This window comes from Hyperolius riggenbachi, chromosome 5 (genome assembly GCF_040937935.1).
Source record: "Hyperolius riggenbachi isolate aHypRig1 chromosome 5, aHypRig1.pri, whole genome shotgun sequence".
NCBI classification, from domain to species: Eukaryota; Metazoa; Chordata; class Amphibia; order Anura; family Hyperoliidae; genus Hyperolius; species Hyperolius riggenbachi.
In genome coordinates this window covers 141,052,545-141,068,485 of record NC_090650.1, presented here as the reverse complement: position 1 = coordinate 141,068,485, position 15,941 = coordinate 141,052,545, and the positions used below count along the sequence as shown (strand labels likewise).

The following is a 15,941-nucleotide window of genomic DNA, read 5'->3' as shown; positions in this document are numbered from 1 at the left end:
TTAATTTCCTCTGCAGTCAGCGGAAAGACGGCTCACGCTGCTCCTGCTGAAAATGGTCGTGTTAAATACTTTTCCCACTGAGTTGCAGCCGATTTACCTTGTTTTTCTGCTAATTTGAGCTTCAGCTATTGCTCAAATTAGTCACTGAGCGCCACTATAATCGCAAACCGCATTTTGCCCTATGGCAGAATGCAAATCATCAAGCAAGTTGTCGCATCTAACACGCAAGCTGGAAAAATCTCAGGCTGACGTGGTCGACCAAGTGCACGGCAGTAACGCAGTGCGATATGGGTGACAAGTGACAGATCCACCGTTGTCCCTCTAAATGTTAATGTGCCCCCCCATGCATTAAAAGCTCTCACCTGTCCAGCCAATGAGTCCAGCTGCTTCTTCTTCTGCATATTTGGGTCCCACATGGCTGACACACTGGTGTGTGTGATGTGCTATGCATAGAAGCCATGTGAGATGCCAATGATGAGGAAGGAGCATTAACATTTGAGGAGACAGCAACAGAGACAGCGAATGCGGCATAAAAAAGCAGATTCCCACAAGATTTCATGCTGAAGTCGATCGGGAATTGACTTGTGGTGTATGGACAGCCAGCAGATCTCTCACTGATCAGATCTGATCAGAGAGAGATCTGTCTCTTGGTTGATCTGCCCATACATCGCTAGATGTATGCACACCTTTAGTGAATTTAAGGTCTGACTGAGAAAGCCAAACCCATTAATTACAAAGAGTGCCCACATACATTTGGCCTTCTGGTAGATTTCTCTAATTTGGAAGTAAAAGAGAAAATTTTAGTGGAACAAAAAAAAAAAAAAAAAGTTATGAATAACCAGTATTAAAGGTGCACTAGAATAACACTGATGCAAGTGAAAATGGAGTAGTTCTACATGTGTCTTGCTGATTATACAATGACCTGGTTCGTAATCAGAACCCTACGAAGAAAGATGAGAAAATTACATGAATGAATATTCATAAAAGCTGTGGGTAGTGATGCTATTTTAATTTACAAAAAAACAGATATGTTAATGAGACATTATGCAGTAGTTAAAGTCTGTTTTCAATAATTATCAAGCTATTCGTGCAAGAAACTATCTTAGTTGGGTGCGGGTGTTGAAATTGGAATGAACACTGAATGTCCTGTCGACAGGATCAATTTAGTGCAGAAACAGGATCAGTCCACCACATCAGCCCATGTATGGTTAAGCATTGCTCACAATCTGATTGTGGACAGTATTGTATTTTTGGTGCACCAGATTTCAATTTCTCAAAAAACAAACAACCCCCCCCCCCCAAAAAAAAAAAAAAAAAACAGTTATGCTTTTACCTCAATCATTTCAAAAATACTTTCAGGGTCCAGGCTGCCTTTGCCCATTTTTCTTATGCACGTCACAGTACCCTTACTGTTTACAGCAACCAGGAGGCTGGCCAAAGAGCAGGCTTCTTCTTGTAATGTGGCATCTACCACGTGGCGATGACCTATCTGTACAAAACAAAATGATATCTTAAATAAAATGTAAGAATTATATTTCTCTATCACAGAAACATTCTGTCAATTATATAGCTGCTGGTGAGTCCACTTAAGAATACTCTGCAAAAAAATTAAAAGCAAATACAAAAAGCAGTACAAACTTAGATATATCGATATGGTGACTATAGACTGGACTCAACAGACCAATGGGAATCCTCCTTCAACCAGTGAACCAAAGAGAATTCTCCCTGGGTAGCGAGGATTGCCTATAGTCTGTTTGCAGATAAGAAAAGTGCACATTTTTACTGCTGTCTGCATTGAAAGTAAATGTTCTTACTTTCAAATGTTCTTTAATATACGGTACCTAAGAGTAGGTACTTCAATTATAGTTTAGGGAGTTTAATCCCACTTTAAATGTTTGCCTAACAAAGTAGCTTTTAAGGTTGTGCTTGAATATCTGGGGGTTTGATAAGTGCTCAGTGGATTGTGGAATTATGTTCCAAAAGAGTGGTTAGCGAAAAGTCTTACATTTAGTAATAGGAGGAGATGACTAGTGGATGAGCAGACAGTTTGCTTGCAGAACAGAAATTATGTTTGTAATGATCTGGAGGGGCCACATTAAACCGAGCTTGGTAGGTAAGGGTTAGAGTATTTAGCTACAACATTTGTATAATAGGCAGAGTGTAATTTATGGGATGAGGGATTTCTGCCTTTGGTTCGATTCCCGGCTCAAGTCAGTATGTAAAACAATAAGGAGTCTTTGAGCAAGGCTCCGTAATGATCCTGGTTGAGCGTGGAGCAAGTGACTGTAGCCCTGAAGCGATTTGAGTCCCCCAGGAGAAAAGTGCGATATAAACGTTCTCGGTCTTGTCTAAGAGACTTTATAGAATATCTAATTTCTAGGCCAAGATCTAATTTACAAGGCATACAGCATTAGATATGATTAGGCATTTGCAATGGCTTATAATGCTTTGTAAATAGGATTAGGTGCATGTACATGTATTCAGTGTTTCAGAATGTATACTTTTTAGTGAGTGGATTTTATTGTGAGAATACATTAAAGATCTATACTTTTAGAATATAGTGATAGCGTAATGTTATTACTAACATGTTTGTTCTTACATTTTTGTCGTCTAGAGGTAACAATTTACTGCTCTCTTTTTTTCATCCTCAGATTGATACACCAAACTACCGTCTATCACAAACAGGTAAGGCCAAAGTTCTTAGTGAGCAATTAAAGTAAGTATGTGTGGTATTAAGGCTAAGCATCAGGCAACCTTCCAACTTCATGAACACTGGCTGGTGCCACAGATGATCTCTGCTGATCCCTACCATGCCCCTATGATGATAGCGGAATCTAAATATGGACTTGACTACCAACTCCCTCCCCTATCCCACCTGATACCTGACTGGCCTCGCTTTTTATGCAGAGGCCAGCCAATTATATTCAAGGGATTTGGAGTGAGGGGGGCTGGTGAAGGAAAGGCTTGGCATAAAGGAGGAGGAGAGGCATGACAGCAGGAATCAAATTCACTAGGGCTAAGCAGGAATGTACATGAGAACACATAGCATCATATTTCCATTTGTAAAGCTACTACAATGCGGAATCTAAATAGCTTATTTGACTTAAGACTTCATGTGGGCCATAAATGTGGCAATCTTTTGGAGCAATCCATAGTGCTTCTATATAACTAGTTGAATCCTGTACCTTGTTTTGAAAGGCTGGTATACTGCAATCTGTTTGAGCCTCGTCCTACAAGTACAGGGCACCCAATAAAATAATGAAGACCCTGAACCACAAGGATTTTATGTAGCTAACTACATGCAACCTTAAAGTCCCTTGGTAAAAGCACTGCAAAGTACAATACTACCTTTTTAAAATGACCCTCTGCTAAGAGGACTATAAAGGCTGCCATATGTATTCCTTTTAAACAATGAATATAGTCTGGATCTCCCAAACAGCTAATACTTCTGACTGACCCAGAACAAGTATACAGTGCTGTGACTAGATTCTGACCACACTGGCTGTATGCTTGTTTCAGGTGATGCCGGGATCACCATGCAAAGAGTTCATTTTGCCTTTGGGACCACTGCGTACATCTAGAACTGCTGAAATCATATTTCATAATACTTTGTGGCATGGAGGCTGAAAAGAGTAAATGCAACCGAAAAGACTGATAACCTGTTTCAACTCCTTTCAACCTCAGCTACATAGTGTATAGCGTGTACTAAGGAGATTAAATCTAAATAAACCATTAAGAATTTCCCTCATACTAAATAGAGATTGTAAACAGACATATTGGGCCATATGCAATTCACTTTTTCTCCTGAGGTTTTCTCCTAGAAGATAATTTTTCATCTTCGATTTAAAATAACCTAATTATTCTGAGTATTTTCTTGTTTGCTGGTGGTTTAAAAGTTGTGAAAATATCTCCTAGGAGAAAACTCAGGTAAAAAAGTTACTTGCATATGGCCCATAGTCTATGGGTGGTAACCACTACGATGAAGTTCAATCTCTTTAGCTGATCTTTACACTTTGTAAGCATTCATGGCAAACATTGTTTTAAGTTGCTTACACTATTTTTTTCTTGCATACTAAACACAGCTATTCTACAGTACTGTATTGCTAACAGAGAGTGTCAGTTGGGATTGTCAGCCTCCTGACTAGTGTTGGTGTTCAAATTCGGGATCCTGCATTTGGAAACCTAAATTATGCCGCACACCGCACTTCATCACCCAGAGCAGTGGACTGGCTTGGGGTGGTCACTCACTTGCAGTTCAAGCCGTGCCTCGTGTGACTGATGCTTCCAACTTCCAGCTTGGAAGGAAGAAGCATCAGAATAAAGTGAAGTGAAACGTAGACCACAAACCTGTGATCCAGTCCACTACCGTGGATCCTGAAGTGCAGTGTTCGGCATAATTCAGGTTTCTAAATACAGGATTCCGAAATCGAAAACACCAGCACTACTACTGACCATCACCATTAGTCAGTCAGTGCAGGTGTGGAATATGAGTCACAAGATTGCCTATCCTGTGCAGCCAATATCTCATACATGGAGATAAATATTTTGGCATTCTATACTCTAAAGATATTACACATTTGTGCTGGCAAAAAAGTGCAATCTACAAATTAAAACAGAATGATTTTCACAAAGTTGAAGACCAACGGCTGGCAGGATTTTCAACTTGTGCTACAAAGTTAAGAATGCCATGTCTACTAAGCATACCATGTCTACTATACATCTGTTAGACTGGAGTTATTACGATAACGAACTAAGATAACTATGTGAAGACCAGCTTTGGTTCCACTACCTTCCCATTCTTGATCATTAGTTGCGTATCCAATCTAGTGACAGTGAAGAACATGCACCTCCTGAAACTGAGATGGAAACTGCCTTTTCAGTGGTCATGTTCTGTCGACTGCAAGTCACTTCAACCTGTCTGGACTACTCCGATGAGTGACGTGAAGACTGCCTCACTTTTAAAGTAATAGGTTAATCTTCTGACAGAGGTTATATTGCTGTAGTTTAACTGGCATATAAACAAAAAGAGTTGAGCAGCACTGATGTATTTACAGTTTTTTTCTTTAATAAAAGTGGAATTTTATTTCAAAATTTACTATATAACTAGTGGCCTCAATAGCAAAGCAATGTATTTCATGGCTCCAGCATCATATTCCTTCCAGCCTCACCTATTCTTTAACCAGGAAGGTTGTACCATACAGAATTGTGTAATTAGAGACCACTGACGTACGCAGGGACCTGCTGAATTTAGACGCAACAATAGGCAATAGAGATTAACGGTAAATGGAGCAGAAAGATTTCCCAGAAAAGTACTTAAGCAGAGAAAAAAATAAGTAAGTAAAAGTAATACCCTTTAAATGCTTAAAGTGGAACTGTCCTTAAAATTTGACACTGTAAAAATATCTGATGTGTTGCTTAATACTGCTTTAATTAATAAAAATGTATGTTTGCTGTAATATACCTGTCAGATGTCCTTATTTCTGTTACTGCTTTCTAGTGCAGTGTGTGCAGCCATATGTTGGTTGGCAAGTTTACAGTGCCATCCAGTTGATTTCTACTTCCTCCAGCCCCTCCTTCCTCAAGCAGCTCCTTTCTCCAATCAGTATGCAAATTAGCCTGTGATAGCGTACAGTTACAGTGATGTCATCTGGCTGTGCCTGTGTATGTAATGTCTGCTGTGTTTTCCAGCCTGTCATTTTTCTGCTCTGTATTATTGTCTATCCTCTGTCAGCTTTATACTCTGCTTTTGTGTGTGCTCTGCTGCCAGTGTGATTTTTACACTGTAATTTGCCCTTGGCAGTGCGAGGTTTCATTGTCCATTGAGATCTGTTACATGCCCATACACCACAGGCCAATTCACGACCAGATTTCAGTACAAAATCTTAGGAAAACATGTTCAATCATGTGGGCAGATTTGACCAGCAAAGACGTTCAATCGTGTCAGCAGATTTGACCAGCAAAGACATTCAATCGTGTCGGCAGATTTGACCAGCAAAGACATTCAATCGTGTTGGCAGATTTGACCAGCAATGAACGTCATAGAGGGGAGGGGGGAATTCATGTATGTTATATTATAGATTTTATTGAAATATTGGTTGCCATATATACTAATGTTTTTGCCTACAGTTTTAAACAAGGTTTGCAATGGTTTAATTTGATATTTAGAGGTCAGGTCCACTTTAACGTAATACCAGAAATGCTTAAGGGTTCATTTTAAATAGTGCCTTTATGCTCTTTTCAATATCTTTAGAAACAGGAAGTGTATGAAGACAAGCTACAGACATTTACAAATCCGTGCATGAGTAAATATTTACCTTGTTTAGCGTGACAATACAAGGGACACCTTCTACACTCAGACGCATGCAATCATAAGGATCATCTGACAATTCAATATCTTTAGTTCCTTCATCATCTTCCAGAACACGCACCTTTGGTATCCTAGTTTACACAAACAGTAAGAACAGTTAGTTTACATAAAATATTGTTCTTGGGATAAATTATACAGTAGATGCCCGCTCTATAAGGGTAGATTAAAAAGTCTTATACCTAATATACTTGCAACTATTGTAAAACAATGGCCGTGCTATTTTGTTTGGTATTGCTTACTTGCCAAATTTTATGTTCCTAACAAAAACTCTTCTACATTTTCAGGCAACTGAGAAACTTCTAAAAATGGAAAATTTTGAATTTTATGCAGTTATAAAGCAGTTATAAAGCACCTAATTAACAAAACACAGAATCAATCTATGAAGATTTAGCAAACACTTTAGAAGGCTCTTCTCCTTTGTACACACCTATTAAAGGGATACTGTTAGGGGGGGTCGGGGGAAAATGAGCTGAACTTACCCGGGGCTTCTGATGGTCCCCCGCAGACATCCTGTGTTGGCGCAGCCACTCACCGATGCTCCAGCCCCGCCTCCAGTTCACTTCTGGAATTTCTGACTTTAAAGTCAGAAAACCACTGCGCCTGCGTTGCCGTGTCCTCGCTCCCGCCGATGTCACCAGGAGTGTATAGCAGAAGCCCAGTATGGTCTGTGTCTGCGCAGTATGCTCCTGGTGCCATCAGCGGGATCGAGGATACGGCAACGCAGGCGGAGTGGTTTTCTGACTTTAAAGTCAGAAATTCCAGAAGTGAACCAGAGGCGGGGCCAGAGCATTGGGGAGTGGCTGCACCAACACAGGATGTCTGCGGGGGACCATTAGAAGCCCCGGGTAAGTTCAGCTCATTTTCCCCCGACCCCCCTACAGTATCCCTTTAAGTAGGGAAGCTCATGTGCAGGTCACCATACGACAAGGGCAAACAAAGAAAATGTCAACAGGATCCATGGCGGCCAGACCAACATGTGAACAAGAGTCTGATTGGACACGAAACGGCTGTAGTGCCGGTCTGACCTGTGCTTTTGGCTCCCTCACCCCTAGAGCATGCACTTTCCTAACAGTTTGTTAGGCTTTTAAGGCATGTCTGCACTGTCGTATGAACTTGCAAATCTGCGGTTAACATTAAATACTGAATTTGGACAGTGCCTGGGATTCCTTTTTTAGGTGTTTATTAAAGTATGTGAGTAACTTTAGAGAGTGATAAACCATACCCCAGGGTGGCCAAAGGTTAGATACAATTGAATAGGACTTTAATGTTTATCTTATTTTGTTAAGACTGAGGCCCGGTGCGCACCAAAACCCGCTAGCAGATCCGCAAAATGCTAGCAGATTTTGAAACACTTTATTTTTCTGTAGCGTTTCACTTAGCATTTTGCGGTTTTGTGAAGAGTTTTTGGTGTAGTAGATTTCAGATATTGTTACAGTAAAGCTGTTACTGAACAACTTCTGTAACAAAAACGCCTGCAAAACCGCTCTGAACTGCCGTTTTTAATGTTAAGAACTATAACCCCTGCTAAACCACCACTATCCCGCGGCAAAACGAGGAGTTTATACCCCCCAAATCCCCCCTGCAGAATCCACGACTTTCTTGGTCATGGATTTTGCTGCTCATGGAGGCAGAGCTTTCAGCTGCAGCTCTGCCTCCATGTGCGTCAATCGCCGCGCGGATCACCGCCTCTCCCCTGCCCCTCTTTGTGAAGGAAGATTGAGAGGGGTGGGGAGAGGCGGTGATTAGCGGGCATTGACGCGCTGAGAGGCAAAGCTACAGTCATAAGCTCTGTCTCATCAGGAAGCGCTCCCCAGAGTTAGGAGAGGGGATTTGAGGGGTATAAACCCCTCGTTTTCCCGCGGGATAGTGGCAGTTTAGCAGGGGTTATAGTTCTTAACATGACTTAAAAAAGTGAATTTAGACTCGCTTCAGCGTCTCTTTAAAGGAAACCTGAAAGGACAAAAAAAAAAAGTTTCACTTACTTGGTACAGCACAGGACACTCCCGGCGAAGGGGAGCACGAACGAGGTTGCATGCGGCCAGGGCCGTGCAGGCGCAGTGGCCATAGACTTGAAAGTTGGCGATACCTAAACCTAAACGCGGCAGGGGACCGGAGAATCGTTCCAAGGCCGCACAGGTACAGGGCGGCTAAAGGAGGCTGGCAGAAGCCCCAGGTAAGTGAAACTTCTTTTTTTTTAAAGGGTTTTTGGGCCCTGTTTCTGATCCTTTCAGGTTTCCTTTAAAGGGTAATCACTCAGTCCTCAGAACAAACATGCCACATTATTCTCTTGGTGAAGCAAACTAGGTAAAAAAAAGATCTGGCACTCCCTATCCTTGACGTATACACCACAAGGGTGAAATATCCAGCACATCTAGAGATCCTAGATGTCTTAGATCATTTATTTAAACTTACACATGGACAAGTCAAATATTTAATAACAGTTATAAAAGGAAAAACCGTTAATAGGTGAATTAAGTAAAACAACTGACAGCATAGCAAATGCTGTACATAATAGCGTGTGAAACACGGGTGGAGCAAACAACAGTTTCTGTGCACAAAGTAGATATTAAAGGATACGTTCAGGCACATCTTATTTGTTTAAAGCAAGCCTGTAGAAAAAATTAACACTCACTCAACCCCCAAATATTATGTCACTAGTAGTTCCACTGAAATTAAAGAGGTTTACAGAGAATTCTAAAAGCCAGTACAAAATATAACTGAATCACGCATAGCTAAACAGCCAAGGCTAAACATCACTGTCAGGGATACATACCAATATACAACAATATATAGATCTAGGAAGTTTTTCTAATGCTGAAACCAGGACAATTACTGTAAAAGTGGTTGTCCTCAATGATTGTCTGCATGCTACTATATGTTACTTACTACAGTGCCATTTTAACGAATTTTAGTGTACTGTTAAAACCCAGCTCCAGAGAAAACAAATATTATATTCTGTAAAGTGTAGAATGGGGTTTAGAGACTAATTTTTTCTGCCTTCTGTGTTCCCACTGTGCAGACTCTCTCACTTTGCTTCCCTGTAGCAATCTCACGCTTTAAATAGGACAACTGGCAGCCAAATTAAACAAATGTAAAAGTAGTTATTGTTTTTCCTGGGATTGGCAAGGTAGGTAAATGCAAATCTGGTCCTGCAATCAAAGAGAGGAAAGCTGTTTGTAAAGCAATAAGGCTGTTACCTTACCACACTGTATCTCCTTACGGCAACAAACGTAATAAGTCAGCATACTTTCATTATTGATTAGGGCTGCTATTCTGTAAAGATTAAGTTATGTGGATGATATTACCAAGTTGTTTCTGTTAAGCTGCCAGACAAGTTATTGTCAAAAGACTTTGCTGTTTACATCCACTTGTCATGCTTTTCTGGCTTAATAAGCGCCACAAAGAACCAATGATGGCCTCTAGGGGTCTCACCATTCAGCAGGAGGCTACATGAGATCATAGCTCCATTCACCCTGGAGACATTCTGCAGCTTGTACAGTAAAAGCATGTTTCAGCAAGTCTGTGCTTCTATACATCTGCACTTCAGTTTAGGTGATCTACATGGATTAAGACTTCCAGCAGCTTACTTGCATTTGAGAGCTATTTCCGTGCTTCATTTGTTAGCATTACATCTATTTTAGTATGTGGCACAGAAGCCTATTTGATACTAGTTTCAAGAGACCTAAAATCACCTTTGCCGCAGCTCCATTAATACTGAAAGCAAAAAAATCTTGTCTTTGGCTTTTATCTATAAGGAGATTTCTTAAAGACAAACTGATATTTTATACATACAATCCCTATTAAATGCTGGACTGAACCTTGGAACTTTAACATATCCTCCCAGCCCTGCTGTGTTTCATGTGCTGAAGCAGAGATGAGCTAATAAGATTGCACAATTCCACCCACTGCCTACTGGATAAACTTTTTTTCAACAAGACTACAAGAAAGGGATTCTGGAGCAGAACATGTGGATTCCATTGCTTTCAAACTGCTCAGCAGTGCACCAGAGAGCATCACAGGCATTTCTTACATCGTCTCCCTGTGCAGCTGATGTGGTCTCCACAAATGGAAAGCTAGCAGAGGTTATAAATTAAGTGGAACAACCTTTCTGATGTCTAACTCAAGACAAAACTTTTGTGGTTTCGATAAAGTAAGGAACAGTTAAGCCCTTTTAGGTTCTTGTTGCTTTCAGTGACAACCATCACTGGGCAGGACATGAAAATAATTCTTCTTTAAATGGGGGACACATACATTATACACTCAGTTATAATAAGTGACTTCTTGGTCGTCTTAATCACAGTGTAAATCAAATTTTGGTTTACACATGGGTCAATGACCCACCAGATGTGTGCGTGCAGTGGAGTGTGCAGCTCCAGCTAAAGGTTCCACTCATGCAGTGAACAGCATCGGCTGAAGGTCCCACTCATGCAGTGGAGTGTGCAACACTGGCTAAAAGTCCCACTCATGCAGTGCATGCAGTGGAGTGTGCGCCACCAGCTAAAGGTCCCACTCATGCAGTGGAGTGTGCAACACTGGCTAAAGGTCCCACCCATGCAGTGCATGCAGTGGAGTGTGCAACACCAGCTAAAGGTCCCACTCATGCAGTGGAGTGTGCAGCACCAGCTAAAGGTCCCACGCATGCAGTGGAGTGTGCAGTATCAGCTAAAGGTTCCTCCCATGCAGCACTGGCTAAAGGTCCCACCCATGCAGTGCATGAAGTGGAGTGTGCAGCACCAGACAGGTTTTGGACTAGTCCATCTTTTCATAGGGGATTCTCAGCAAGGCTTTTATTCTTTATAAAGATATTCCCTAAAAAGGATTTAAACAATGATGGTGGCCAGCTTCCCTGCTCGCTACACAGTTTTTTGGCAGTTGGACAGAGCAACTGCCATTCACTAAGTGCTTTTGAAAATAAATAAAACCCTAAGAATCCCCTATAAAGAGATGGACTAGTCCAAAACTTGTCGGTTCTGTCAGATTTCTACTACCTACTGTAAGTGACAGCAACATAGGAGAAAAGTAATTTATGGCTTATTTTACTCTGGAAAAAAATGTACTTATTTGTATATGTTTGCATATTTTTTTTTGCCATAGTGCCCCTTTAACAACTGCAATAAATGGTTTGGTTGGCATTAGGCTCAGTAGTAAAAGCCCTTAACATTCTTTGTAAGAGGCCCAATTTACTTTTTTGATGCACATTTGGATGACAAACCGATAACTGAACTTTTGTGTGTGTGTTTGGTTATCCTGAGGTGAACGTGATATGGAGGCTGCCATATTTACTGTATTTCTCTTTAAACAATACCAGATGCCTGGCAGTCCTGATCTCTTCCGCTGCAGTGGTGTCTGGATTACATACCTGAAACAAGCATGCAGCTAATTTAGTCAGACTTCAGTCAGAGCATTGATCTGCATGCTGGTTCAGGGTTTATGGCTAAGGGTATTAGAGGCAGATGATTAGCAGGACTGTCAGGCAATCTGCAAGGTTTACAAGGAAATAAATACGTCTCTATATTACTCCCACTTCAGGTGTGCTTTAAAGCAGTAGAATTAGTCATACTATGCCAGTGAAAAAAAACACATATATAAGCAGATAAATCCTTGATCTACTTGCATAACACATGTATTGTACTGTCCACTAGGGCTGCACGGTTTTTCGGTTTAAAACCGAAACCGCGGTTCGTGGCAAGACGATCTGCTGATCGTCAGTACCATCGGTTTTTTCGGTCTGCTGTTTAATACTTTGCTTCTGGCCCCGCTGTGCGCGGATTGGCCAGAAGCAGTGAATATGTATGAGAGTTAATGAGCGGGGGGGGGGGGCGGATCCACTCCAGCGAGCGGCCGGGCACATACAGCATTACCAATCACTGGTTAGCATGGAATGACGGCAGCGGTAGGCGGAGCTGTATGCTCTGTACAGCTCCGCCTACCACTGCCGTCATTCCATCGCTAGCCAGTGATAGGTAATGCTGTATGATGTGCCTGGCCGCTCGCTCTAGTGGATCCGCCCCCCGCTCATTAACGCTCATACATATTCACTGCTTCTGGCCCCGCTGTGCGCGGATTGGCCAGAAGCAGTGAATATGTATGAGTGTTAATGAGCGGGGGGCGGATCCACTAGAGCGAGCGGCCAGGCACATCATACAGCATTACCTATCACTGGCTAGCGATGGAATGACGGCAGTGGTAGGCGGAGCTGTACAGAGCATACAGCTCCGCCTACCGCTGCCGTCATTTAATCGCTAGCCAGTGATTGGTAATGCTGCATGTGCCCGGCCGCTTGCTGGAGTGGATCCGCCCCCCCTTCCCCGCTCATTAACTCTCATACATATTCACTGCTTCTGGCCAATCCGCGCACAGCGGGGCCAGAAGCAAAAATTACGGATAGGACCGGGCAGTGCGGACCAACCTCTCCCCCCCCCCCCCCAGCATTTGAAAAAAAAAAAAAAAAAAAAAAAAAAAAAAAAAAAAAAAAAAAAAAAAAAAATCGGGGAAAAATCGAAATTGCAATTTCTGAGAGAAAATCGCAATTTCGATTTTTCCCTAAAATCGTGCAGCCCTACTGTCCACGTTTTGATTTCAGTGAATTTTATATAGTAAATGAAGAGAATTCTGTTCCTGGTGGGAACCATGTCTTTTGCCCACAGATTAGGCTAAATCCTGATGTCATTTCTGCTCTTTACTTTTTTTCTTTACTCCTCCAATCACTGAGTCACCTCAGCCTGGGGATCGTGTTTCAGATAAGCAGCTAGGTAGGGAAATAAATGGACGAGGAGGAATATATTATAGATAAAAATAACCCCCAGCATGCAACTGTTTGGCACTGACGACTAAAGGACCAGTGCTCCTTAAGTATGTGATAACTCCAAATCTTAACAGCAGAAAAAGTTTTGAAAGTTTTGAATGCAGGATTAGCATCTTTATCACTTAATACACTCAGACTAGTTGCTGTTGAAATTTGATTTTTATGGTGACAATACCGCTTTAAGCCTTTAGCAGCCAAATACAGTAAAACAGCATTACAGCGCCACCCTGTGGTGGAAGAGGGGTGATGGAAGAGTGTCTTCTATCTCTTCAATCACCCCTTTTCCACCACCGGGTGGTGCTGTAATGCTGACACGGTCTCCTGGATCCCGATCACATCATAACAACCCAGAAGACCTGTCGAAAGTTCAGAGCTGCTAGTAAAGGAAAAGAAGAAGCAGTCTGGAAGAGGTAACTATAATTGCTATAGCACAAATGGAGACTGCACACCATTGGCTTCAGCAAACAACTGTATTAGCAACATACAGAGGATCACGACATGTTTCGGGCGGAGCCCTTCCTCAGGTTTGACAGCCGAGGAAGAGCTCTGCCCGAAACATGTCGTGTGCCTCTGTATGCTGCTAGTACAGTTGTTTGCTGAAACCAACTGTGTACCGTCTCCATTTGTGCTATGGTTTGCAGGAGTGGTGTACCTGTAGGGGACAGGCACCGGCACAAAGGTCTACAACAGGAGTCCCCAAACCTTTTTTAGTCAAGGGCCGGGTCAACACACTTGAGACGGCTGGGGGGCTGGAGCATACATAAAATTATGTAGAAAAACATTACATTGAACCTAGGTAGTGTAAACAGCACTTGAAATACAATCCCACACACACAAAGCAATCTGTGTTCAAAAGACATTTTCAAAATTCCCCCCAAAACAACCCTCTTTCCCCAGTAATTGCAACTTGCAAGGACTGCAAATTATCCACTCCTACACACGCGCACTGCTTTTATGTTACCTCTAACCACCCAACCCCCCCACCACCACCACCACTACTACCACAATGTTTTTTGCACACCAGACAGGTGACAACCTGCCATATAGTTGGACAGCAGTGCCACCTAATGCCATATCGGAGTGGAAGCCAGCGAATTACTTCTTGCTGGCTTCCATGTGGAAACGGGGTGCCAGCACTGCTGCCGCACCTATAAGTAATACATTTGTGTGTGGAGGGCCTGTAAAAAGCCTCGGGGGGGATAGTTTGAGGACCACTGGTCTACAATAAGGCCTACTAGGTGGGTGAAGTGTGAATATTGAAGCATAACTATAATTCCCCCTGCCACCGGCTGTCTAGTGCAGAGCCGGCAGAGGTTTAGAATGCATAGCAGCTTTCAAAAGAAACATTTTGTCTGAAGCTACTAATGGGTTAATCCTCATTCTATGCCTTACAAAAATTCGGCGGCCTCGTGTTTATAATTATGCACCACCCAGTATTGGGGAGACACCCGGGTACCCAGAACAATATTCACCAATTAGCAAAACCCGGACTGTCTACTTGTGCCTTAAATAACTTTAATATTGGCTTGCAAAATACATGACAAAACACGGTTCACAACATGTTAAAATCCTAAAACCAATGTGGACCACATGAGCTTGTATCATTTTTCACCCACTGTCCTCATGATGGTATGTTGCCGAATTGATCACCCAGCCGCAGCCTATGCAAATCAATCGGTTACCCAATCATGATTGAACAATTGTGGGCCCTCCACCCGGCGCACACCACGAGGCCTCCTCACTCATAGCAAGCTTGACAGTGCACTGTCACTCAATTAGCCTTATGGAATCAGTGAAGCAGTTCCTGATTGGTCACCATGGTTTACTGCATCTGGTATACTGTTGGTTTAAATGGAGGTATAGGCTAAACTAGTAGCTTCCAATCACCCCGATGGTTCCTTACTCCTTCTCCAAATGCCGGCCAATGAACACTTCAATGTAACAAAGTCCTTCAGATTTACATCCATTTTCTCGGCTTCAGAACTGTGCAAGCAGTGTGTGTGTGCAATTGCTAGTTTTACTCACGACCTTGCTGCCTTGACATCAGATCTCATGCGGAGGGAGTTTTACTCAGGGCTCACATAGTCCATTCGCCCGACGCTGTATAAGCGTCACCTCACTTGCGCTGATTGAACTGGCTGCTCCGGTCTCCTCTTCCCCATAGACTTGCGGAGGATCGCGGTGTGTTGCCCGGCGTCCCGGGATAGTGAGCGCTCACGTGGTCCACCTCGCCCCGCCCACTGACGCGTTTCGCCCCGCCCACGGGGCTTTCTCAAAGTGCGTGGGGTTGGCTAGTGCTGCAGCATCGTTTCCTTTTACAGGTCATCCTCATAGCTCCTCCCTGGCTGCGGTCGGCCATCTTATTTACTGTCAAACTAAGGGCAAGCTGTGGCTCTCAAATTTCCCTTTTATTCCTCCGCATATTCGTTGATCATTTTTCACTTTCAGGCATTTTCAGACACAATCAGACTATACTAGATCCAAAGTCTCTCCTTTTCTTCACTATGCCCCCATTTTGTTTCATTTTAGAAAGTATACCATGTTTAAATCGGAATTCAGTCCGTCTGGGATCCGTGTCCCCAGACGGTAGATCCAGGTTGCCTCGATTTTATACAGGTCGGTTTCAAGGTCACCACCCCTGTGTGATACCTTCTGCTTCACTATTCCCTTGAAGCGTAGTACAGTAGGATCTTTATTATGGTAGCGTGCAAAGTGTGTCCCCAGCGGGCTATCTTCTTCAGCCTTCTCAATATTTTTTACATGTTCACC

At 42.6% G+C, this 15,941-nt stretch overlaps 2 protein-coding genes across 2 annotated transcripts in view; one reads left to right on the top strand and one right to left on the bottom strand.

The window, feature by feature from the left end:
- Nucleotides 1–15,941, top strand: part of ZDHHC3 (zinc finger DHHC-type palmitoyltransferase 3) — a 321,718-nt gene that overhangs the window by 163,142 nt on the left and 142,635 nt on the right. The gene's annotated exons all lie outside the window — the stretch shown is intronic.
- The window catches only part of EXOSC7 (exosome component 7), a 61,706-nt gene that overhangs the window by 805 nt on the left and 44,960 nt on the right, over nucleotides 1–15,941 (bottom strand). The window contains exons 6-7 of the mRNA XM_068236329.1: nucleotides 6,315–6,438; nucleotides 1,334–1,489 (exon numbers count right to left, since the gene is read on the bottom strand). Of these exons, the coding sequence (XP_068092430.1) occupies nucleotides 1,334–1,489; nucleotides 6,315–6,438 (280 nt within the window). The remainder of the gene's footprint in view (nucleotides 1–1,333; nucleotides 1,490–6,314; nucleotides 6,439–15,941) is intronic.